Source organism: Erythrolamprus reginae, chromosome 1, assembly GCF_031021105.1.
Source record: "Erythrolamprus reginae isolate rEryReg1 chromosome 1, rEryReg1.hap1, whole genome shotgun sequence".
NCBI lineage: Eukaryota > Metazoa > Chordata > Lepidosauria > Squamata > Dipsadidae > Erythrolamprus > Erythrolamprus reginae.
Window position 1 is genome coordinate 143,319,188 of NC_091950.1, and position 27,020 is coordinate 143,346,207.

Genomic DNA, 27,020 nt, shown 5'->3' on the forward strand with positions numbered 1-27,020 from the left:
CTCTGCCTCTTATATGTCTCTCTTTCTCTCTCTCTCTCAGCTGACTGCAAGCGGGAGCCCTGACGGCGGCAGCTGGACGTGGTGCTGGACACCGTATATGCCAGGCACGCAGCGCCAGCATGTACGACGTCCAGCAGAACGTCCAACCGCCACCGTCAGGGCTCCCACTTGCAGTCAGCTGAGAGAGAGCGAGCGAGCGATCCCTCTCGCCGCCGCCATCTCCCCCGACGGCCACCACCACCCCCCGCTCCCATCGGACACTTGCCGTCGACGAAAGAGGAGCTCCAGCTGGGCGGGGCGCTGCCGGTACTTCCGTCCTGGGGCTCCCGCTCGCAGCTGTCCCCCGCCTCCTGCTCGATGCCGCGGTTTTCGGCGCTCTCCTGCTGGGCCCCAAAGAAAGACGGCGGGAAAAAGGTGCGAAGAATGGAGCTCTCCTTCTTCCTGCCTTCTTTCTTTGGGGCCCAGCAGGAGAGCGCCGAAAACCGCGGCATCGAGCAGGAGACAGCTGCGAGCGGGAGTACCGGCAGCGCCCCACCCAGCTGAAGCTTGGCGGCACACCTGGCCATGTCTCGCGGCACACCAGTGTGCCGCAGAACACCGGTTGGGAAACGCTGTTCCAGACTATACAGATTGAGTTCATTAAGTCTTTCCTGATACGTTTTATACTTAAGACCTTCCACCATTCTTGTAGCCCGTCTTTGGACCCGTTCAATTTTGTCAATATCTTTTTGTAGGTGAGGTCTCCAGAACTGAACACAGTACTCCAAATGTGGTCTCACCAGCGCTCTATATAAGGGGATCACAATCTCCCTCTTCCTGCTTGTTATACCTCTAGCTATGCAGCCAAGCATCCTGCTTGCCTTTCCTACCGCCCGACCACACTGCTCACCCATTTTGAGACTGTCAGAAATCACTACCCCTAAATCCTTCTCTTCTGAAGTTTTTGCTATCACAGAACTGCCAATGCAATACTCAGATTTAGGATTCCTTTTCCCCAAGTGCATTATTTTACATTTGGAAACATTAAACTGCAGTTTCCATTGCTTTGACCATTTATCTAGTAACGCTAAATCATTTACCATATTACAGACCCCTCCAGGAATATCAACCCTATTGCACACTTTAGAGTCATCAGCAAATAGGCAAACCTTCCCTACCAAACCTTCTCCTATGTCACTCACAAACATATTAAAAAGAATAGGACCCAGAACAGACCCTTGTGGCACACCGCTTGTAACCTGTCTCAACCTGTTGGCTGAGAAGCCCTGATTTGAAGAATGGTTTCTGAGTCTAGGATGGAAAACTGCGGTCCTAGCCATAAAATTAGAGGAGAAAGGCAAGGTACCCTCTGTGCCTATAGAAAATCGCGACGCTTCTCTCTACCAGCCCCTCAGATCGTAGGAAAACAAAGGTTTAACTCCCCCCGAAATGCCACCCCCGTTTCGGGCGCTTTTAAATCAAAACCCCGGCCGCGTTCCGGAGGCTTCAGCCCATAGAGACGCGAAGGGCTAGAGCGGCACCGATCAACCTTCATAGAGAAAACGTGGCGTACAACAGCCGTCCTTTCCCATCGGAAGTTTAGCATCGTAGGAAGGAACGGCCGCTCGCCGGAGCGACGGTCGATCTGTAGCTTCGGAAGGCGGAAGTGAGGTTGGTTTCCGGGGGCAACTGAAAGGGATTGCTCGGGTCTCGTGTTGCGCAGGCGGGAAACTGGACGAGAGGAAGGTGAGCGATGCGGGGCTTTGGGCCGGCAGTCACCGAGGCTGTAACGCGGCTGGGCATGAAGTCCGCGTTGGCCACCGATGGCCGGTGTTGTGGTGGTTGGAGGCGGGCTTCGATTTCTTCGTCTCTGCGCTCGCTGGCTGGGTAGAACAGCGATCTCTGACATCCGCCTCGCCTAACTGGCGCGCGTCCACTCTGTTATGGGGCGGCGGATGTGTGTATATGTGTTTGAGAGCTGCCATTCTCAAGTGGGCCAAAATATCTGCACGTAGCTCCGTCTAAAGTTTTCCTGACCCCCCTTTTGAACTAGCCAGGGGCGGTAAGGATTGCCTCGGAAAGCCGGTAAATTTGGGCTGCCACTGGGACAACTTCGGTAAAGATCCCACGTTGTCTTTTTAAAGAATATAATAGAACATTTTATTATCCAAGTGTGTTTGGACACACAAGGAATTTGTCGTTGGTGCAGGTGCTCTCAGCGTACATAAAACAAAAGATACCAGGGCTATCCAGAAAGTAAGGTTACAAAGCACATAGCTCTGGTGGAAGAAATTGTATTATTTATTTATTTATTTATTTAATTAATTAATTAGATTTGTATGCCGCCCCTCTCCAAAGACTCGGAGTGGCTCACAACAAAACAGTACAAATCCAATGATTAAAAAAACAATTTAAAACCTTTAATATAAAAAACAGTCATGCATCTCAGACAAACCATATATAAAACGGAAACGGCCAAGGGGAATCAATTTCCCTATGCCTGACGGCAGAGGTGGGTTTTAAGGCGTTTGTGAAAGGCAAGAAGGGTGGGGGCAATCCTAATCTCTGGGGGGAGTTGATTCCAGAGGGTCGGGGCCGCCACAGAGAAGGCTCTTCCCCTGGGTCCCGCCAGACGACATGGTTTCGTCGACAGGACCCGGAGAAGGCTGACTCTGTGGGACCTAACCAGTTGCTGGGATTCGTGTGGCAGAAGGCAGTCCCGGAGATATTCTGGTCCGATGCCATGAAGGGCTTTATAGGTCATACTATCGTGTAGCAGGAAGCCACCAGAAGAGACCGAGCAGTGCCTGTGATCAGTAGATCATAAGGACTGGTGTTGTGAAGGTTAGAAATCAGCATCCTCATTCGTTTCCCTCAAAGTGCAAAATGGGTACAGAATTTCAATTTCGGAAGGATGGAAATTCATGATGAAGACAGAAGTGGACGTCCGTCCGTTGTGACTGATGACGTGGTGCAGAAAATTGACCCATTTTGCCATATGCCGTTTTGACATTACATCCTCTCCATTAACTGAAATGATTTCGCGATGAATCGCAGCAGTGTCCATGCCCTTAAAATTCCGGTAGCATATTACAGCGCACACTTCACATTTGGGAGGGGAATGGAAGGACGCTCATCTCTAACCTTCACCACAACGCCAGTCGATGATCTACTGACCACTGGCATTGTTCATTCGCTTCCACCTGCTTCCTGCTACAGGATAGTAATACCAACTTCCCCCATGAACATTCCCCATAAGAGCTACATGCCTTGTAACCTTACTTTCCGGATAACCCTCATATGTTTTGTCAAGAATCATGAAATACAACACTTACTGATTGTCATAGAAACTGCACTGGGATGCTGTTATTAAGAACCGGTTCGACACAAAGAGAGAGTGCCCGATTTGCATTAAAGGCAAACTTGTTTTTATTTTGAAAGTAAATGCTTGTGTATATCTATCTACCTTCCAGATTTCTGGGGGTGAACAGAGATCCTGTGTTCTTGGTTTCTCGAGGCTTCCTTTGCTTCTCTTGGGGTAGAGAACATGCCAGTCACTAAGGCTTCTGCTTGATGTCCTGTGGGATTCCTGGCGAAACACCTTCCAAACAGCGGGATACTTTAGGGACCTCAGACCAGCCCCTGCCATAGTAGGCAGGGAGCTATCAGCATGGCAGATACATTGGAGTTCAATGAGATATACCAAGAAGTGAAGGGATCTATGGTGAGTGATTTGGTAAAGATTTCTGAATAGATGGATTTTGATGATTTGGAGTTGGGGCATGGAAACTGGATTAAACGAGACACATAGCTATGGATAAAGATTAGATGTGAAGACAATATACCATTTTATATAAGAGACCAGACCTTGCCTCTCAAGAATTCTGATTTAGGCATTGTGAAAACCATGATGCTACAGTAGCTTTATTACTAAAATTTATCTGGAAATTGCTGATGGTAATCGCATTTATCTTAATGTCTTTTTAATTATTTAATGTAGCCAGTGCCATTTAGTGTCTAGCTGGGCAGAATGCAGTGCATGCAGGAAACCCAGTTTAATTTAGCTTAAATTTAATTTAAAAATAAATAGCCCAATCTTCTAAAACATCCTGAATGATTTGTGTTATAGTGTAGGTAGTCCTTGATTTACGACGGTTCATTGAGAGACCATTTGAAGTTACAATAACACTGAAAAAAATGACTGATGACCATTTTTCACAAATACAATGGGAATTTTGTCCCATTTTATGTCCTTTCTTGCCAAAGGTGTTACGTGAATCATTCCTTTTTTAAGTTAGTAACATGGTTGTTAAGTGAATGTTGCAGCATCCTGATAGTCACATAATCAAAATTCAGATGCTTGGCAGCTTGACTCATATTTTTGAGGGTTGCTGTGTCCCAGGGTTGTGTGCTCACCTTTGCGATCTTCTGACAACAAAAGTCAGTGTGGAAGCCAGTTTCACTTAACAACCATGTTACTAAATTAACAGTCACACTGATTCGCTTAACAGCTGGAACAAGAAAGGTTGTAAAATGGAGCGAAACTCACTTAAATGTCTCACTTAGCAACAGACATTTTGGGCTCAATTGTAGTCATAAGTTGAGGATTACCCGTATTTTGTATCTGAGTGCTACTGTTGTGATATTATTGATTGATTGATTGATTGATTAATTGATTTGATTTGTATGACGCCCCTCTCCAAAGAGTCGGGGCAGCTTACAACATGTAATAGAAATAATAAAATACAATGGCAAATCCAATTGATTAAACTAGATAACTAACCTAAAATCCCCAATATTTAAAAAATTGTACACATTCAAACCTCAGCCATGCATAACATTCATCAGCCAGGGGGCCAAGATATAATTGCCCCAAGCCTGATGACATAAGTGAGTCTTAAGATTCTTGCGGAAGGTGAGGAGGTTGGGGGCACTGTGAATCTCTGGAGGCAACTGATTCCAGAGGGCCGGAGCCCCCACAGAGAAGGCTCTTCCCCTGGGCCCTGCCAAGCGACATTATCTGGAGAAAGCCAACTCTGGGACCCAACTATTTGCTGAGATTCATATTAGCTTGATTTCTAGGAATAGTTTGCTCTTCCTGAGTATATTAATGTTGGTTTTTGTTCTAATAAATTTGTGACACTTGCCATTGATAATATATGTCAGTGTTGACAAACCTTTTCAGTACCAAGTGCCAAAATGGAAGCCCATGCACATGTGCAGGGAAGCACCAGAAACTGGGAGACCAGCTCCCTGGCGGCATGCATGTCAGTCACTTCTAGTTTCTGGTGCTCACGCTCATGGGAAGACCAGCTGGCTGGCACACATGGATGTACCAGAAACCAGAAGTTCAGCTTCCTGGTGCATACATGCCGCTGGTCTTCCAGTTTATAGCAGTTCCCCACATGTGAAAATCAGCTGGCCAGCGCACATGTGCGCACCGGAACCTGGAATAGCAACAGGTAATGGCTGGCATGCCCAGAAAGATGGCTTTGTGTGCCACTTCCAGCACATGTGCCATAGGTTTGCCATCATTGATATAGGTTCTCCATTTCAATGAATCATTTGTTTAAAAACACATAATTTTTCATGTGCATGAAAGGAAGGTCTCCTATACGGCTTTATATTTACAACTTTAAATCGTATAATACATGGAAGATAGTTGTAATTGAATAAACATACTGTTGATGTGTGTAATAACTTGGAAAAAATAATCTTCAAATAGTAGTATAGACAAAATGAAGGTGCCCTGATACCAAACAAGAACAATTGTCATGTTTTATTGCTACATGGATTGATTGATTGATTGATTGATTGATTGATTTTATGCTGCCCCTCTCTGAGGACAATGGCACACTGTATTAGGTCTGGAAGAACATTTATTTTGTTCTGCAAAAATATTTACATATTTTAACTGACAGGAAAGCCACTGTCTGTAGCCTGGGCGTCAATGGTATGAGATGTAATAGCAAATAGTATTGTAAGTTTGTATAATGACATTGAAAAGTTTATATGAAAGTTTTCCAGGTGATAACAGTAAAGGAGGCAGCATATTGTTGGATGATAAATATCAAATATAAATGTAAATTCATTGTATTGTATTGAAGATTGAAGGTATATGATATTGCTCTGTTTAAAAGTGGAGAAAAAATTAAAAACTTTTAACGTATTGAATTCTTCATGGCCAATCTAGGTGGGATAATAACATACAGATCGTCTCGATTTATGACCACATTCGAACCCCAAATTTCTGTTTGCCTCATTTTATGACCTTTCTCACCATGGTTGTTAAGTCAATCATTGAAGTTTTAAGTTAGTAACATGGTTGTTCAGTGAAATCACATGATCCCAAATCACTGCAACCCTCATAACTATTGAGACAGTTGCCACATGTCTGAATTTTGATCATGTGACCGCAGGGAATGTTGCAAATTGCAACAGTCTTGTGAAAAATAGTCATAAGTCACTTTGTTTCAGTGTTGTCATTTCAAATGGTCACTAAATGAATCACTTTAAGACAAGGAATACCTGAGTAAGAAAAAATATGTAGTCTGATGTATCTTGGGCACAGTGTTAGAAGAAATTGCTGTAACTTCATTGATTGATAAATTATGTGGTATTGAATTAATGGAATTCAGGTCTTTCAGTGGTGCGCTCATCACCATGGTAATTGAATCCATCCACCTTGCTGTTGGTTGCTCCTCTTCCCTCTCTTTCCACCTTTCTCAACATTATGAACTTCTCCAGAGAATTAGGTTTTGGCATTCAGTTGCTTATCTATATGGGTATATGCTTACTGCCAATGATTCTAAATTTTAAAGAGGATCTTAGAAGCTCTTGAAAGGATTAAGTTACTTAGGGCAGAAGTTTTTATTTTTTAATTTAGATGCGAAAATACCATATGTTTTGGAGTATAAGACGCACCTTTCCCCCAACTAAAAGAGGCTGAAAATTTGGTTGGATCTTAATACTGCAAATGTAGCACTTACTAAGCTTTCTTTTTTAAGCCTATTGAGGCGCTAATGGCATCTTCCATGCTTTGCTAGCTAAGGATCTTCCCTTTGCCTGCTTCTTTCATTGCTGCTCCCTCCGACTATCAGCTGAGCCTTTTATCAGCCCTAAGGAGGTGCTAACAAGTGAAGCTATCTGCTGTGCTTTGCTAGCGAATTGTCCCTTTGCCTGATTTTCTCATTGCTTCTCTCTGAAGGGAGAAGTGAAGTGTTTTAGAAATTGTATTTTATCCCCAACCAGAGGATAAAAAGCAAGCACGTGGGTTCAAAACCAGCAAACTAACATGCTGAAGTGACCAGACTAAGGACTAGCCAGATGAATACCTGGTAGATAGATTATTTTTTCCCTATTTTCCTCCCCCAAAACTAAGATTTATTTATTTAATTAATTTATTTATTTATTTATTTATTGGATTTGTATGCCGCCCCTCTCCATGTCTTACACTCCAAAAAATAGAGTAGTCTATTCCTTCTTTAAATATAACGATGGTTTTCCTTTGTGTAAAAGGTTAGGTATCATTTTGTTTTCTTACTGTCATTTTCTATTCTGCACTAGAATGATGGCCGTTTGCGGCTAAACCGTCAAGGGGTGATTTTTAAGAACAGCAAAACTGGGAAAGTTGACAACATCCAGGCTTCAGATTTGGCAGAGGGTATCTGGAGGCGAGTTGCATTGGGCTATGGCCTCAAGCTGCTCACTAAAAGTGGCCACGTCTACAAGTATGATGGGTTCAGAGAGACGGTAAGAAAGATTCTTTTAATGCATGTTCATTTTTGAGCCTTAGAGAAGAATGCAGAGCTGAAGATACATCATTTAAAAAACTACTGCAGTGTTTACTGCAGCAAGAGGATTTTGCAGTTGGATATCTAATCTGATTACAGCAGCGTGTTTTTTAACCTTGGGTCTTATAATAATGTTTGTAATATGAATGGCACTTGTAGCAGCAATGCTTGTTTCCTATTTAACAGTAACTGATGATACTCGCATCAGCTGGTGACAGCACCTAGGTAACCTTGACTAGCTACATAAGAGTTGGCCCCATTTTATAATTGGCTGTGGGCGACAACCTAGACATTCTAAAACTATTCATTTATTTATTTGTCTTTTGGATTCATTCAATGAAAATATGTTTTTAAAAAAAACCCAGACAGAAAGAATGAATGGCAAACCACTTTTCTATCAAGCTAGATAAATTTCATAGTTATATCCATGCAAATTGCCAATAGCCCAATTTAAAGTAAGTGTAATTTTGTATTTAAAAAAAAACAAAATATTTTAAAAATATCTTTGCATTTGTTGTAAGAAAGTGTTAGTGATAAAATACACAGATTTTTTAAATTATTTTTTTAAATGGCTCAACACCCACATAATGTTTCTTAATATTATGATTTACGGCTTGTACTGCTAAGTATATGGGGTCTAATGTAAATTTCTGTAGTGTAAACAAAGGAGCTAGCATCAAATTACTGTTGTACGATGTCTTTAGCTTGCTGATGTGTAAATTGACTGTTTTTATTTTTAGGAGTTCGACAAACTTTCAGATTTCTTCAAAACACACTTTCATTTAGATCTTGCTGAGAAAGATCTATGTGTAAAGGGCTGGAACTGGGGGACAGTCAAATTTGGAGGTGAGTTTTATACCTCCATGGAAATTGGTAGTTGGAAACAATTCAAGGAGACATAGCTAATTGAAAATGATAGATGGGTTTGTTGTAGTTATCTGGGCAAGGGATTGATTGTTGGCTGTGAGGTAGTACGGTAGTTGAACTTACGTATAGAACTAAATAACATCTGTTGTAATCATCACTTATTAAACAAGCAACAATTGGCTAAGTTTTCATACTGTATCATGCTAAAACCTGTAGACCAGGACAATTGATTTTCAGTCTTTTTTGCAACAACTGCCCCAAACGTATGATCTTTGATACTAACTACTGGAGACATGGTTTTTGAGGAAAGTTATGCTGTAAAATAAGCTTCTAAAAAGCAAAATTACCATTCCCCCTTTCTCTCTCCAACAAAACTGTAGGATGGGGGTGTCAAAACTGAATTCATTAAGGGCCATATCAGAGTTGTGTTTGAGCTAGGTGGGCCAGTTGGGCGTGGCCAGGGCCATCTCGACATCACTCATGTCGGGAGCGCCTGTGGTGGCCCGAGCACCCTGCCAGCAAAAATGCGCAGCCTTCCTGTGGTCTTCTTTTCACTGGCAGAGTGTTGCAGGAGGACGTCGCAACCGAAAATGGAACTCAGGGGGGCTAGGTGCAGTCCTTCCTTCTCTGTTTCCAGGACAGCCCCGCTGGCCAGATCTAAGCACCCCGCAGGCCGGATCTGGCCCGTGGTCCTTGATTTTGACACCCTTCCTGTAGGAGAACAGGAGACTGCTCAAAAAATTAAAGGGAACACTTAAACAACACACTATAACTCCAAGTAAATCCAACCTCTGTGAAGTCAAACTGTCCACTTAGGAAGCAACACTGATTGACAATCAATTTCACATGCTGTTGTGCACATTCAACTTTGTACAGAACAAAGTATTCAATGAGAATATTTCATTCATTCACATCTAGGATGTGTTATTTGAGTGTTCCCTTTATTTTTTTGAGCAGTATATTTGAGTCCAGGTAATGTCCTATACCAGTGATGACAAACCTTTTTTGGTTAGCGTGCCAACAGGCAGGGAGTGCAGGGGTCACCTGCATGTGTGCCCATACCTATAATTCCATGTGCCCTCCTGCTCCTTCGCACATTACACACATACACCCCCCCCATTCCCAGCATGCATCTTTCTAGGAGCCTGGAGAAGGTGAAAACGACCTTCTTCCCCCCCCCGCCCCAGGCCCTCGGGAGGCAGAAAATGGCCCATTTGCCAACTTCCAGTTGAACCAGAAGGCCCCGGTTTTTTTGCTCTCCCCAAACTCCAGAGCCTTTCTAGGAGTCTGGGGAAGGCGAAAACTGCCTTCCTCACTTCCCCTAGAGGCTGGGAACAGCCTGTTTCCTGACTCCCAATGGGCCCAGAAGGCCCGAAAATCAGATGGCTGGCATACTTGTGTGCCAGACCTGAGCTTGCATGTCCACTGATATGGCTCTGCGTGCCATTTGTGGCGCTGTGCCATAGATTCACCATCACAGTCCTGTACACTTTATATCGTTTTACTGCTTGGTTTAGCCTTGCTGTTCCATGTTAAATATGGTTCCCAGCAGTCAAAAGGTTGCCTATCTCTTCTATATATACTGCTCAAAAAAAACAAAGGGAACACTCAGATAACACATCCTAGATCTGAACAAATGAAATATTCTCATTGAATACTTTGTTCTGTACCTTAGGTACCTGTACCTAAGAATGCCTCTACTTACAAACTTTTCTTGATAAGAACTGAGTGTTCAAGATTTTTTTGCCTCTTCTGAAGAACCATTTACAAACCCGAGCCTCCAAAACTGTAACCGGAAAAGGCTCCGTAGGGCCTCTCTAGGAATCTCCTGGGAGGAAACAGGGCCGGAAAAGGTGGGGAGAAGTCTCCATAGGGCTTCTCTAGGAATCTCCTGGGAGGAAACAGGGCCTCCACCTACCTATCTCTTCTATATATACTTCTATATATACTGCTCAAAAAAAACAAAGGGAACACTGAGATAACACATCCTAGATCTGAACGAATGAAATATTCTCATTGAATACTTCGTTCTGTACAAAGTTGAATGTGCACAACAGCATGTGGAATTGATTGTCAATCAGTGTTGCTTCCTAAGTGGACAGTTTGGTTTCACAGAAGTTTGATTTACTTGGAGTTATATTGTGTTGTTTCAGTGTTCTTTATTTTTTTGAGCAGTGTATAAACCTTGGGAGGCAGATCATGAAACTTTTTGAGGTTAGCACATTATATCTCCCCCAGGCCTATACAATTTATGTATGGTATGTTTGTACGTATGTCTGCTTAATAATGGGGTTTTTAAAATATTTTAAATTGTAAATTATTAGATTTGTTATGAACTGTTTTAATCTGTTGTGAGCCGCCCTGAGTCTACGGAGAGGGGCGGCATACAGATCTAATAAATAAATAAAATAAATAAGTAGCTTAGCAGGTTGTGAGAAAGAAGGTAACACTTTTTTTTTTTTTGGCAAGGGCAACTTCTCTCTTTCGATATTGGCGAGCAACCAGTTTTTGAAATCCCACTCAGTAACGTCTCTCAGTGCACGACCGGCAAGAATGAGGTGACTCTGGAGTTCCATCAGAACGACGATGCTGATGTGTCCCTAATGGAGGTCCGCTTCTATGTGCCACCCACTCAGGAGGATGGTGTGGATCCTGTGGAGGTAGGTTGAACTTGGAATTGTGGTGGCAGAGTGGAGGAAGAAACCCTTGTTCACGAAACTCTCCTTGCTGTTGCAGGCATTCGCCCAGAATGTGTTGTCAAAGGCAGATGTCATCCAGGCTACTGGAGATGCTATCTGCATCTTCCGGGAACTGCAGTGCTTGACTCCACGTGGACGCTATGATATCCGTATCTATCCTACCTTCCTGCACCTCCATGGCAAAACGTTTGATTACAAAATCCCATATACTACTGTTCTGCGGCTTTTCTTGCTTCCCCATAAAGATCAGCGCCAGATGTTTTTCGTGGTGAGGAATTTTGGAATCCTTGTCAAAATATTTCTGACCAGAAGTAATTGCTGGGATTGCTTCTCAAATTTCCATTGTTTTCAATTCCAAAACCTTTGGTGTTTTGTGAGCGAAACTAGTTGCTTAATTTCCGTATATCTAATTTAAACTCAAAAGTAAACTTTGTATCCCTTTCTGGTGAAAGGAAGAATCCAGAAATAGCCTCTTTATCCTAGTTTCAACAGTTTCTAATTATTCCAGGTGGATGTCCATCTTCTTGGTTATTATAGAAAGAAAAGGAAGTTACATATTTTCAGTAGAACATTTGGCTGGTGGGACTTGCATCTCTTTTGTATTTTTGGGCAATAGTAGGAGTGGAAAGAGAGGCAGCTTTTCCCCTCAGTTGCTGTATTCTGTTTTTATCATGATGTGAGCATAAGATTAATTTTCTTAGGGAACTGTTCTTGCTGCATGTTTAATGCACTTGGTCCATAGCTAAATAGCTTTTTTGGTCTGGGATTTTTAAAAATATCTATCTGTCTGTCTGTCTCTCTGTCTATGTAATAATAATAATAATAATTATTATTATTATTATTATTTTTAAAAAATATTGTCATTGTCAAAACAACGAATTGTCATTGGCAACGAAAGTTGTGTGACACCCAGAGACCAGTCCCACCATACATAAAATCAGAATGGTAAATTTAAAAATAGAATAAAAAATAGAATAAAATGTCCCACCCACTACAAATTCCCCACCCTGAACCACTCAACCATCTACATGACTTCTGTCTGTCTGTCTGTATATGAATATGAATATACAGTGGTACCTCAACCTAAAACACCTCTACTTACAAACTTTTGTAGTTAAGAACCGGGTGTTCAAGGTTTTTTGCCTCTTCTCAAGAACCATTTTCCACTTACAAACCCGAGCCTCCGAAACTGTAACTGGAAAAGGCAGGGAGAAGCCTCCATAGGGCCTCTTTAGGAATCTCCTGGGAGGAAACAGGGCCGGAAAAGGCAGGGAGAAGCCTCCATGGGGCTTTTCTAAGAATCTCCTGGGAGGAGACAGGGCCTCCATCCTCCCTGTGGTTTCCCCAATCACACACATTATTTGCTTTTACATTGATTCCTATGGGAAAAATTGCTTCTTCTTACAAACTTTTCTACTTAAGAACCTGGTCACTGAACTAATTAAGTTTGTAAGTAGAGGTACCAATGTATATAGTTTCCACTGTCTCTGTTTGTTCCAGATAAGTTTATCTATCTGTCTGTCTGTCTATCTCTAATTATGACTGTCTGTTTGTTCCAGATCAGCCTAGACCCTCCTATAAAGCAAGGCCAAACTCGCTATCACTTCCTTATTCTACTGTTCTCAAAGGATGAGGATATCTCCTTGACCCTCAACATGAATGAGTAAGTATCCATATATGGTCAAGATTCATGCATCTCAGGAAGCTATGACTGCTTCAGCCTTGGTTTCACAGATTGTTTAAACCATAGTTAAGCAACCTGGAAGTCTTTGTATTTGATGTTGCATTTGTTCATAAGGTCTCCTGCCGCATACCTCCCAGAGACCAATAAGAGCTCACAGATTTGGCCTCCTCCAGGTCCCGTCGACTAAACAATGTAGGTTGGCGGGACCGTGGGGGAGGGCCTTCTCTGTGGCAGCTCCGCCTCTATGGAACCAACTACTTCCCGATGTCCATACTGCTCCCACCCTACTGGCCTTCCACAAGGCCACAAAGACCTGGCTTTGCCGGCAGGCCTGGGGACCATGAATTGTCCATCTTTCATGGCTAAATTTTATTTTATGAATGGTGTGCCTGCATAAGATTTGATTGGTTTTTATATAAATGGGTTTTATTGGGGTTAATTTTTTAGAGCTTATATTCGACTTATTTTTTACTGCTGTATCTTTTTGTATCGTTATTATGTTGTAAGCCGCCCTGAGTCCTTCGGGATTGGGCGGCATAGAAGTCTAATAAATAAATGTATGCATGTGTAAGATAATTGTAAAAATGGATATATAAAGCAATGTCACTTCTGTGGTAGTAGCATACTGTTTTAGAATGGGCAATAACAAACAACATCTGTTGTTTGTTATTGCTCTCAACTCCCAGGCTCACCTGATGTCTCAGTGCCCTAATATTGCACAGGGAGTCTGTCTGTGTCTTGATTTGTGTTCTCTCTGCTTAAAAGGGATGAAGTCGAGAAGCGCTTTGAAGGACGGCTCACCAAAAATATGTCTGGCTCTCTGTATGAGATGGTCAGTCGCGTTATGAAAGCCCTCGTCAACCGCAAGATAACCGTACCAGGCAACTTTCAGGGGTAAGGAATGCAGATTGTACGAACAGATGAATTGTGAGTAAACAGCTTTCAGTGTCCAGAAGGGCAGTGTCCAAGAAGGCATGAAGATCGGAGTGATAGATATAACGAATAACACAGCAATAACTACATTGAGTCTCTACAGGTAGTCCTCGACTTACCACTGAGCGCAAAATTTCAGTTACTAAGCAAAGCATTTGTTAAGTGAAGTCTTCCCCATTTTAACATTTCTTGCTACAGTTATTAAGCGAATCACTCCAGTTGTTAAGATAATAACTCGGTTGTTAAGTGAATCTGGTTTCCCCATTGACTGCTTGTCAGAAGGTCACAAAAGGGGATCATAAATTTGACCGTCATAAATATGACTCGGTTGCCAAGCATCTGAATTTTGATCACGTGACCAAGGAGATGCTGCCAAGCATCATTAAGTGTGAAAAATGGTCCTAAGTCACTTTTTTCAGTGCTGAACGGTCACTACATGAACTGTTGTAACTGAAGGACTACATGTACTGTGTTAATTATTAAGGTTAAGCCAAATGGTGATAAACTTAAGGATATTTGGGCTCCCCCCCCCCCCCCCCCAGTTTGATAAACTGCATCGCATTAAATAAATGCCTTCATCTGGCTCAGTGAAATTTATATCTGTGGGGTTTTTTGTCCTTTGCCAGACATTCTGGATCCCAGTGCATCACGTGTTCCTACAAGGCTAGTTCGGGCCTCTTGTATCCTTTGGAACGTGGCTTCATCTATGTGCACAAGCCACCTGTCCACATCCGCTTTGACGAGATTGCTTTTGTCAACTTTGCTCGGGGGACCACAACAACACGTTCCTTTGACTTTGAGATAGAAACCAAGCAAGGGACACAGTATACTTTCAGCAGCATAGAGAGGTAAGTGAACGCGAAGCCAGCAGAGCTGTTGCGGGATGCCACCCATCTCAGTTGCTGCTTTGTAATGTATAGGCTTTGTGATTCAAAAATTCTGTTTGTATTGCTTGTCTGCTACTGTGACCCATGATTTCAAATGGGATTTTTTTTTCATTTGATCTTCCATCTTCTTTGATCCTCTTCCTCCTCCTCTTCCACCACCACTACCGCCCTTTTCTCCCTACCTTCAGTTCCCTGCATTAGCAACAAAAAAAAAAAGTATTACAGTGATCCCTCGTTTTTCGCGGGGGATGTGTTCCAAGACCACCCGCGAAAAACTAATTTCCACGAAGTAGAGGAAAGATTTTTTTTAATGTATTTAACAAGTATTTGGACTTTTAAAACCCTCCCTGTATTGTTAATAACCCACTGCTGCTGACTGCTGAGAGAGACCGGCTTCTCTCACAGTCAGCAGTGTTGGTAGCGGCTTTCCTGTAGTCGGGCGGCGGTGGACGATCTTCAGAGAGTTGAGAAACATCCACGAACTGGAGGACAAGACAAGACAAGCCTTTCCCCGTGACGCCAGGGCTGAAGGAAGGCGCCGCTGCAGTTCCCCCCCCCCCCTCCCAAACACACACAAACCGTCCCTGCCCCGGCGTTCTAAGCCATAAGCCCCTTTGGAAAAAACCCGTGATGTAGCGAATCCACAAAAGATGAACCGCAAAGTAGCGAGGGATTACTGTGCTCCTGTTTGATTGGTTTCTGCCATAAACAGGTGAATATTGGTCCTATGCATACATACCTGTGATTTATATTCTTACATACATACCTGTGATTTATATTCTCCGCAGAGAAGAATATGGCAAACTCTTTGACTTTGTGAATGCGAAGAAATTGAACATCAAGAACCGGGGACTGAAGGAGGTACTTGTTTCAGGGGGTGGGCTAGAGAGAACAAGGAAAGGCAATTGCTGTCTAGTCCTGTTCCTGATCTGCTTGGGGTGGGATGGGGGTTTCTCTTTCTCTCCAGAGCTTTCTTCCTTCTCAATTTCTGTTCTCTCCTTGTAGAAGAAAAAGGTCTGTGCGATTATCCCCTCCTCTTCCTCCTCTTGGTTCAGGTCTCCTCTGCATGGCTGTGGTGAACATACCTAATCACCATAGTATAACCTTGCATGAACCACAGGGATGGGGCAGTAGCCTGCTTTGCTCCAGGAGTGGCTTCTTACCTAATCCATTGTTAAAGTCACCAGCATGATTCCTCCCTTTCCCTGGGGAGGGAAGAGGGTTTTTTTTTAGTAGATTCTGGGAAGCGGCATGTAATTGGTCATTGAGGCATCTGCGGGATTTGTGGTACCAGAAACTTTCTCTCTGCAGTTTGTGTGCCTAGGAGCATGGGATTGGGGGCAGGGGGGGGGAAGGCAGCTACAGATGTAGCATCTGTGCATGCCTTAGGTGTCCACATGATTGAATTTTTTTAAAAAATCTGCTTGCGGCAATTGAAACCTTTGCACTCGTATCCACGGATCCCATTGTGTGTGTTACCAGGGCATGAAGAATGTGACCTCCTACGATGACTATGACAATTCGGATGACGATTCCCATGATGCCTACTTGGAGCGGATGAAAGAGGAGGGCAAGATTCGTGAGGAACATGCAAATGACAGCAGTGACGATTCCGGAGAGGAAACGGGTGAGATTTCTTTTGGTGGCTGACCTGATTTCTCCAAATTGCTTTCACTTGCAGTTGGGATCTTTATGTCTCTTCTTCTACATAGGTGCAAAGACCTCATATTTCCTGTTAAACTCTTTGAATTAGAAATAAGGGTTTGGTTGTTGTTGTTTTTTTCAGATGAGTCATTCAATCCAGTAGAGGAGGAGGAAGATGTGGCAGAAGAGTAAGTTAAAAAAAAAAGATACCCATATAATTAGATCCTCTTGTTTAATGTCTGTGGTATATGAATGAAACTGTGGTATACTTTAGTGTTGTTTAATAATAGTACTATCTAGTGACATTAGATTCATGTCATATTTTGAGTTCTTGAATAACAGGCAGGCTACAAATCTTACAAAATAACTACTTTTTAGAAGGGTTGGTGCAGCTTTTCCTTGCAGTGAACATAAGGTCACTATGACCAGCTTAGAACCAAAATATGCAACCTGTTGCCCTCCAGATATTATCTTCATAATGGCTGAATGTTAATCCTGAAGCCTGGGCCTTTGGAAAATTGAAATTCAAAGTATTTGCAAGTCTAAATTGCCTACTTGTGTTTTAGAAAATGATTGAGATAACTTAAGAATACCGAAACAGAAAAATCTCAAGATTAAAATACTTCCAAGAAGTATCTGTGCTGACTACAAAAAACATAAAGGAGAGATAATTCCTAAGTATTGTAGGAATAAGTTAAGATTGAAATTGGGGTTTATTTAATAACTTTATTTAATAAATCCCCTTAGCCTGCAGTTTTAAGGCAACTGACTTGTAATTGTAAATTAATCTTACAGTAAAGTAAGAATGTAGAGATAATCTCTGGAAGATAAATTGCATTTACAATATGGTATAGTAAAAGTTACATCTTCAGGGAAATCATGAGCATCAGAAATCTGAATACTTTCTTTGAAATTACCGGATAATTTATTGGAGGAAACAATGTCAGGAAAGAGAATCTGCCTAGAGTGGAATATTTATGAGTGGTTTTGCTTACTTATTTGAGGAGCTTTTTCAATGGGTTTCTGAAAATAAAATAAAATACTTGCAGAAAAGTCTAAATGTATTTTTTTCCTTATAGTTCTTTCATATAATGAAACCTATTTGTGCTTTATAAAAAATATTCTGTAAAGGGCCATGTGTTGTTTGCCACTACATGTATGGGTAAGACATAGTTTATAGAAATATAAACTCTTTAAAAAAAATCCTAGTACCTGATTTCTTCAAAATTGATTGTATAGAATTCTTTGTAAGATTTGTTTTAAATATAATGATCCTGTGGTGTGAAGTGTCAGGAATTGTAGATTAGAACTGAGATTTTATCAGGAGAAGAACGTTTTTGGAATATGTGAATATACCTGTATACACGCATACTTATTTGGCTAATCATTTTTGGCTGTCCCTTCTTGACTATTTCTTGAGACAGATTTGATAGCAATGCCTCTGCTAGTTCTTCTAGTAGTAATGAAGGGGATAGTGACGAGAAGAAGAAACCTGTCAAAAAAGCCAAAATCGTTAAAGAACGGAAGCCCCGCAAGAAACAGTCTGAGGTGAAAACTGAGCTCAATTTAACATGCTTAATGGTGTCTGTCCGACAAGATAATGATTGCATTCGGTATAATTAGAATGAATCTTGTATCCTGCTGAGTACTCTCTTCTGTTGCTCAGAGATCGCTGGAGACTCTATCTTGTTCAGAGTCGCTGACCTCCATCTTAATTTGGAGGGTTTGGTGGTTAGAGAACCTTCACTTATGACTTAATTGAGGAACGCCCCTCTGTGTCTCCAGAGAATAGACGCTATCAGCAAGACTAATTAAACGAAGGAAAACACTCTAAAATCAAAATCAGTTTCGCAAATTATATCTGAATTCATGTAAACATGAATTTAGTATAGGTCTTATTTTTTAAACGGAAAGATTAATCTTTGAAATAGATTCTCTTGAGACTTTAGTAAGTCATAAAATTAGTATCATAAAATTTTAGAAGGCATAAAGAAGTGGATTCTTTGTGGATGTACCGAGAAAGACTTCAGGATTACAGAATCAGAAGTGATCAATAGTGCAACTGCCTATTCAGTGCAGGATCCCCTAGAGTAGGTCTGTCAAACGGGCGGCCTGTGGGTCGGATACATCACATGAGGCCACACCTGCCCTGGTTCCGCAAAGGCAAAAAATGTCGTGATATGTCACAATCCAGCCTGTGATGTGGCTGAGTTTGACACTCATACTCTAGAGCAGGGGTGTTAAACTCAAGGCCTCAGGCTGGATCTAGGTCACAGGATACTTAAATCTGCCCCATGAGGCAGCCTGGAAATAGCTAAAGAACGGCCTGTGGTGCCTCTGGCACCCATAACCATGTGTGTGGGCCCACATGTGGCTCCCCTGGCCCTGTTTTGGCCAGCTAGGTGCTGCAGGAGGCATTTGTCCCATCGCCTTCCTCCCCCAGCCAGCCCATGGAGGAGAACTACAACACTGATCCGGCCCTCGAAGAGATTCAGTTTGGCACCCCTGCCCTAAAGCATGAATTAAATTGCTAAAAATAGTTTTGGGCCCTTTATCAATGTGATGTATGTAGCATAAATAAATATAAATATTATTTATATTGATTTCCAATTGATATTTCTAAATGGACGTTTTGTGATTGACCACTTTCACTGACAAATTGTTTTGCCAATGGAGCCTCTCTTGAGACCATCTATGATAGGTACTGAAAATGCTCAGTAATATTTATTTATTTATAGATTTATTTATTGGATTTGTATGCCGCCCCTCTCTGTGAACTCAGGGCGGCTAACAACAGTGGTAAAAACAGCATGTGACAATCCAATACTAAAACAGCTAAAAACCCTTGTTATAAAACCAACCATACATACATACAAACATACCATGCATAAATTGTAGAAGCCTAGGGGGAAAGAATATCTCAGTTCCCCCATGCCTGACAGCAGAGGTGGGTTTTAAGGAGCTTACGAAAGGCAAGGAGGGTGGGGGCTATTCTAATCTCTGGGGGGAGTTGGTTCCAGAGGGTCGGGGCCGCCACGGAGAAGGCTCTTCCCCTGGGTCCCGCCAAACGGCATTGTTTAGTTGACGGGACCCGGAGAAGGCCCACTCTATGGGACCTAACTGGTCGCTGGGATTTGTGCGGCAGAAGGCGGTCCTGGAGATAATCTTGTCCGGTGCCATGAAGGGCTTTATAGGTCATAACCAACACTTTAGTTCACTGTCTCAGTAATGGCTGCCCTCCCATGGTTGTAGGGAGGCTGTCTCCATTCAGTGGCAGAGAGATCTCAAGGAGAATCTTGACTGTGAACAAATTCACCTAGCAGAGGGCTGCTGGAGTACAATCCGAAACAAGTTGACCGTCCCACTTATTTCAAGGCAGAGACCTAAAAAGTCACGCAGTTCAGGAGGGAAACGTCTTTTATGATATCTGTAGGATAGACCGGGGGGAAGGCTTCTCTTCCCTACATATTTGTGCTTTTCTCCTGATTCTCTTCTTTTGTACCCTCTTCCTAGGGTAAAAAAGGGAAAGACCCCAATGCCCCAAAGAGGCCTTTATCTGTGTATATGCTCTGGCTCAATGCTAATCGTGACAAGATCAGATCAGAAAGTCCTGGCATGAGTGTCACGGACGTGTCTAAGAAAGCTGGGGAACTGTGGAAAGGAATGTCAAAAGAGAAGAAAGAGGTGAGTCAAGAGATTATCCTGACCGGAATCCCATTTGTGGGGGGGGGGGGTGACAATGTGTATGTGGGGTGGAGGGTTGTCTGAAAAGGTGTGTTATAATAAATCCCAAATTGTTAACTTTCTAGCGCACAGTAATCCTATTCTTATCATTAGGCATTCCCACAGGAATACTAAATTTCATACGGACTTTTGGGTACCGCTTAAGATGAAAGATACAGAATTCCTTAAATTTAATGCTTGAGTTTTTAAAAAATAGACCCAAAGACTAGGCACGATAGGCACTTCTCTAATTGTACAATGGACAGGGACTTCAAACATAGTGGGAGAGGATACGCCTTGCATACAGAGTGCGCTAAACTCAATCCCTGTTAGTAACCAGTAAGAGAGGCAAAGGATTCTGTCTACAAATCTGGGGAGTTTATATACTGAAACTCTTAGGCTAGGGTGGGGAGACCCAGTTCCAGTCTACTTCCTGACCAGAAGCTCATTGGATGACTTTAGGTCAGTTGCCCTCTCATTCCAAACTATGTCAAAATTGATTTTAGGAGAAATTGGGAGAAGGAAGTACTGTGTCCAGTACTTGATCTACATGGGTATTGCTGGGGATTTGGGGAAATAGTTTTCTGTCCCCCAATGAGAGTCTGTGTTGGATTTAGCAGGGCTGCTACTTTTGGACTATTTGAAGATCAAAATGCTTCAACTCCCTAATGCACTCTGCCTACCTCCCCAGATACATTTGAGTGTTTAATTTGAGATAGTCCATTTCTGGTAAGATCAGACTCTAGTCTGTTCCAAGATTGGAATCTTTTGCCTTGGAACCTTTTGCATATCTTTACTTTCTAGGCCAGAGTAATCCTATCCTGATCATTAGGCGTCCCCACAGGAGTTCTAAATCTCTTTACGGGCTTCTGAGTCTAAAACTGACCTTCAAAACCTTAGCAAATCAGCCTAAGGGGAAAGCACTATTGATTTAAAGAAGTTGGGATTTTGAAAGGTAACTTTCTGTTTCCATGACATTTGGATAGGGTACACTCCGGAGTTAGTAGGAATATTCTATGCATTAACATGCATTATATGTATGAATGGGAGTTCTGCAGTTTAAACAAGAGGTGTAGAACTGGCTGTTTGGCTTGTAGGAATGGGAGCGCAAAGCAGAAGAGGCCAAGAGGGATTATGAGAAGGCCATGAAGGACTACAAGGAGGGAGGCGGTAAAGCGGACAGTTCTAAGAGGTGAGCAGTTATATACAAGAGTTTCCCCCCACCCCACCGACACCATTTCACCAAACCGGAAGGACTCTGCTATTGCACAAACGTGTCTATGTTTTTCGTGTACAGAGAAAAAGCCCCAAAGAAAAAGCCAGATAAAGCAGGAAAAGGCAAACCAGAGAAGAAGGTAGCGACACCTGTAAAATCTCCTAGCAAGACTCCTCTTAAACAGTTAGGCGAGAGCTTCAAGAGCAAGGAATTTGTGTCCAGCGATGAAAGCTCCTCAGGGGAAGACAAGAAGGAGGTGAGTTTTAAAATACAGTGGAGGTGGGTGCTGAGACGTGGTGGCACAATGGTTAAAATGCAGTATTGCAGGCTAATTCTGCTGACAGCCAGCAATTCAGTTCTCACTAGGCTCATGGTTGGCTCAGCCTTCCATCCTTCTGAGGTCAATAAAATGAAGACCCTGATTGTTGGGGGCGATACCTCTTAGAAAGCACTGTGAAGCGGTATATCAGTCTTAAGGGCTTGATAATTTCTTGATGTTTGCTGTAAACTAAAAAAACCCCCTAAGGCACTGTTCAGCTTTATGAACTGAAGGCTTGCTATAGAAAAACCTATAATAATAATAATAATAATAATAATAATAATAATAATAATAATAATAATAATTTTTTATTAGATTTGTATGCCGCCCCTCTCTGAAGACTCAGGGCGGCTCACAACAATAATAAAACAGTGTGACAATGTAAACAAATCTAATATTAAAAAGCATCTAAAAAACCCATCATTTAAAAATCATGCAACACACGCATACCATACATAAAACTATAAAAGCCTGGGGGAGATGTCTCAATTCCCCCATGCCTGGCGATATAGGTGGGTCTTAAGTAATTTGCGAAAGACAAGGAGGGTGGGTGCGGTTCTGATCTCCGGAGGGAGTTGGTTCCAGAGGCCCAGGGCTGCCACAGGGAAGGCTCTTCCCCTGGGGCCCTCCAGACGACATTGTTTAGTCGATGGGATCCGGAGAAGGCCGACTCTGTGGGACCTTATCGGCCACTAGGATTCGTGCAGCAGAAGATGATCCCGGAGATATTCTGGTCTGATGCCATGTAGGGCTTTAAAAGTCATTACCAACACTTTGAATTGCGACCGGAAACTGATCGGCAGCCAATGCAAGCCACGTAGTGTTGGAGAGACGTGGGCAAACCTAGGTAACCCCAAAATAGCTCTCGTGGCCGCATTCTGTACGATCTGAAGTTTCCGAACACTTCAAAGGTAGCCCCATGTAGAGAGCCTTGCAGTAGTCAAACCTCGAGGTGATGAGGGCATGAGCGACTGTGAGCAATGACTCCCTGTCCAAATAGGGCCGCACCTGGTGCACTAGGCGAACCTGGGCAAACGTCCCCCACGCCACAGCTGAAAGCTGATGTTCCAATGTTAGCTGTGGATCGAGGATATATACCATCATCCTTCAAAAAGTTGTAGATTGTTGCCCTTAGAATTAATCCTGATTGCTTTGTTGATCTGAGACAATCCATTTAAGTTTGCATTTAGCAGTGACTGTTCATTTACCTGGGATTTATTGACTTCGGGGCATTTTACCCTTTAAAGCTAGTCTCTTGCAAATGTGGTGTGTGGAGTGGCCCTGTGCCTGGACCTCCCTGGGCCAGAATCATCTGTGGAATACATCACTACTTCATCTGCCTGCACACCAGACCAGACATCATGATTCTCCAAACATCATCTTCCCACTGGTCACCAGTGTTCCCTCTAATTTTTTTTTGGGGTGGGCGGAAAAGTATAGTGTCTGAGCGGCAGTCCCTTCGGGACTGGGCGGCACAGAAATAATAAACAAACAAACAAATAAAAAACCCACCCTGTTTTGCCTCAGAGAATTTCAAAATAAAATACTGTACTGTGTGTCTATAACAGTGAGCTCATAATAGGGCAACTCTACCAATATCAAAATGCCACTTAAATAGTTGAGCTAGTTTCAAACTAGATTTTGATTTTCTTTCTCTCTTCCTTACTCCCATTCTTTTTCTTTCTCTTTTCCTTCCTCTCTTTTTTCTATCTGTTTCTCTCTCTTCCTCTCTTCCTCTCTCTCTCCTTCCCTCTCACTCTTTCCCTCTCGGCTTCTGGGCAGGTTTGGAAAACTCTGAGTTGATGATGATTTTTAAGTGAGCGATTGGTCACTACTCAGCTTAGAGGGAACTATGCTGGTCACCATCTGCCACTATTTGCCAACCACAGTGCAAGAGCATTTAAATAGGATGAGGGCAGGGAATGCTGGCTTTCCCTTTGGAATATGATTCTTCTAATTTAGAACCCATAAAATATGTAGCTAATCCTAATTTGCCTTCTGTATTCCTAACCACGCTTGTTCTCTTCCAGGACTCTGATGAGGATGAGGAGATGGCCAGCACACCACCTAGTTCAGCAGAATCTGCCTCTGGCTCTGATTAGCCAGGAATACTCAAGCCCTCACACTGGTTCCCCTAAGCCCTCCTGCAGATGGCATGGTAGCTGCACTGCGGAGGGGGAAGACTGACTGGATATTTGAATCCGGGCCAATAGGCCGAAGACCCGGCAAGGCATAGGGATACCTTTCTTGTTTCACTGGCCTCCTCGGCTTGTTCCCTTTCCAATACCACAGTAATGAGTCAGAATCAATTACTGCCTTTGGAGAGAAAGGATGACGCCTAAAGAGACTCGAGAAAGCCAGCAATCGCTTGTTTCCTGCCTCCATATTCTTGTAGGCGCGCTGTATCTCCTTTCAGATGGCAGGCCAAATGGGCATAGAGCTGGAAGCTGGGACATTGTCACCATCTCCAGAGTCCAAGTTCAGTTGGTATATTTGATCTTTCCCTTTCCGGGTTTTTCTCTTTGCATTTCTGTTTTATCATGGCTAAATGGATTAATAAAAATTAAAGTGACTATATAGATGGGGTTTGTTGTAATGTAATCGGAGGTAAGGAACTTTCCCTCTGGAGAGCTGCAAGGAGGGGAAAGAAAAAAAAGTCACCCAGGGTTTCTGCAGCAGCAAATGCGGGGAAAGACTTCCCCTACCTCCACCTCTCTTGACCCGAGGCAGTGATTTCCCTGGAGGCAGTTGTGTAGCAGCTGTACCATCCTCTGCTTTGGGCCAAGGGTCTTAACTCTACTGCCTTCCATTAGCAACGGCACTAATTGTGTTTAAAGAGCCATTGTGTGCTGCTGGGACTTGGCTAATGCAAGGAACAGTCAATAGTGTGGAGGTCTGGCAGTGCAGGAGGCTCCCATCAGCGGTAATAGCTTTGAGTATCTTCGGCATTAACACTTGGGACAGACCTGGTTTTCTCCTACAAGTGCTGCGTAAGGCAGGGTGGGGAGAGAGGTGCTGTTGTGCTCTGGCCTTCTAGCAGAGGCCAGAAGGGAACATAGTGAAAGGTGATTTCTCTCTCTCTCTCTTAGAATTAACTGTCCATAACAACCAATACGAAGGCACTTACCAATGTGCATAACTCTGGAAGGGTTAATGGTGGACTGGGTCTGGTCTCTGGTTGCATCATAGCGGCTCTTCATTTGATAAGGAGGTCATTCCTCAAACCCGGCTAAAGATTCACGAATAGAAATGAAAACAGTTGACATTCCCGATTCAGCCCACGGAGTTCACCAGCCTTTTTTTTACATTAAGGATTCTCCTAGCATAGAACAAGTTCCAGCTTAATCAGCATTCTGTCCCCTGGATATGAAAGAAAAATCATTAGGGAGACGTGGAAGCAGAATGTGGCAATGAAATCATGTATCCCTTATCGGCAAAGTGCATTGTTACAGGATTTTTCTCTTGGCTAAAAAGGGAAAACCAGTGCATCGACTAATACATATTAGGCACTGCTTTGAATAATTTATATGCTCCAACCTGGTTGTTTAGACATTAGAAATGAATGCTTGGTTTTCCAGATTTCATTTCCCCACATTACTATAGTTGCTTACGTACCAGTCAACTGCTTATTTATTGTCATAAAATACCGTATTTTTTGGAGTATAAGAAGCACCGGAGTATAAGACTCACCTTAGTTTTTGGGGAGGAAAATAGGGAAAAGAATCTGCTTACCGGATATTCATCTGGCTAGCATCCTTGGTCTGGTCAGCTTTAGCACATTATCTTATCCCCTGGTTAGGGCTTTAAAAAAAAACTTATTTGGAGAGAGTAACAATGAAAGAGCTTGCAAGCCAGCAAGAGCTGAGAACATCCTTAGCACCTGGTTAGGGCTGGAAAGAAACATTAGGAACAAGTAGAGAATGAAACCACCACCACCCTACAAAGACAGGGTTTGGAAAATATTCTTAGCAGAGAGTAACAATGAAAGAGCTTGCAAGCTGTTAGCACCTGGTTAGGACTGGAAAGAAACATTCAAGCAAATCAGCAATGAAAAAAAAACCCTGCAAAGACTTAGGGCTTGGAAAACATTGTTTGCAGAGAGAAACAATGAAAGAGCCTGCAAGGTAAGAACTGGGAAGATGTTAGCAGCTAGTTAGGGCTGGGGGGGGGGGAGAGAATGGGAACTACATTCAGAGTATAAGACGCACCCAAATTATCAGCCTCTTTTAGGGAGGAAAAAGGAGCGTCTTATACACTGAACAATATGGTAACACTCACAATTAATACTGATGCTTTTATTAATTTCCTTATGAAATGACCAGAAAGAGTTGTCATTAATAACATAAACATGCTTTATATCCTATCTGCTTTGGCCAAATAAGATGTTCCTTCTTGGATTCCTGTTTCTTTTTTATAATCCCTCTGAAACAGGATGTGTGCACATTTGTGATGGGAGCAGGAGGTGCCCTTATTGGTTGTTATGGACAGGTTATTTGCAGTAGCCCCCCCTTTGGAGGGAAGTTTGAACTGACAAAAATACATTTCTGCATTCATACATTGGCTATCTATGATATAATTTATAGCATTTTGCAGAGACGGATTATATAGAATCCAAGGCAGACCTCTTGGTTAGTTCTTCCCTTCTTGCGCAACTTGAATTCATGGAGTTTTATTTTACATTCTTTGCTCTTTTAATGAATAAATGAAAAGCTATGTACTGTGAAGGGCCAGAATCAGCTTCATTATTTACAAATTATTTCACACCTTGGCCCTGTAGCATAGCCACAGTCCACAAGCCTCATCTACCCTAGAAAAAAGACTAAACGAGAGAACATTTAAGGATGTTCTTTGATTGACTTCTGGAAAATTGGAATGGTTTAACTGGTTTTGGTAGCCATTTTGTGAAAATACTTTTTCAAATATATATATATTTGTTTTTGTAGATTTACACAGGTGTATGTAGATTGTTCTGAGTTCGGGTTCATATTCAAAGCAGCACGAAACCAATAACTTCAGCCTGATGATGGTGAATATATATATATATTCAAATATATCTATCCATCCATCCATCCATCCATCCACTGGCTGAAAGAGATTGTTTACCCCTGCAGTTAGATGCTGTCAAGGTTTTATTTTATTTTTTTTACTAATAATGTCAAATAAGTTGTAGTTCTCTGCTTCATAGCTATCTTTCTTCAGTGATTATGATCAAAGCTGTATTCATGTACACATAAGAGAATGTTCTGCTTCTCTTCATTCTTAATTATTCTACAGAT

General features: G+C 42.5%; 2 protein-coding genes across 3 annotated transcripts in view; one reads left to right on the forward strand and one right to left on the reverse strand.

The window, feature by feature from the left end:
- Positions 1–1,888, reverse strand: part of P2RX3 (purinergic receptor P2X 3) — a 70,241-nt gene extending 68,353 nt beyond the window's left edge. The window contains exon 1 of the mRNA XM_070747549.1: positions 1,465–1,888. Within this exon, the coding sequence (XP_070603650.1) occupies positions 1,465–1,888 (424 nt within the window). The remainder of the gene's footprint in view (positions 1–1,464) is intronic.
- On the forward strand, positions 1,533–24,321 carry SSRP1 (structure specific recognition protein 1). 2 transcript variants are annotated; one of them, XM_070727377.1, is made up of 17 exons: positions 1,533–1,725; positions 3,453–3,703; positions 7,546–7,731; positions 8,513–8,618; positions 11,109–11,299; positions 11,376–11,606; positions 12,898–13,001; positions 13,788–13,916; positions 14,582–14,803; positions 15,631–15,703; positions 16,325–16,469; positions 16,629–16,674; positions 17,911–18,034; positions 20,000–20,170; positions 21,307–21,401; positions 21,507–21,681; positions 23,775–24,321. In XM_070727377.1, exons 2-17 carry the CDS (start codon positions 3,650–3,652, stop codon positions 23,844–23,846), a joined length of 2,124 nt encoding a protein of 707 aa, XP_070583478.1. In that variant the 5' UTR covers positions 1,533–1,725; positions 3,453–3,649; the 3' UTR covers positions 23,847–24,321. The 2 variants fall into 2 exon arrangements, with proteins under 2 accessions (XP_070583478.1, XP_070583488.1); XM_070727387.1 differs by having other exon boundaries at positions 1,717–2,095.
- Positions 24,322–27,020: the final 2,699 nt, after the last annotated feature.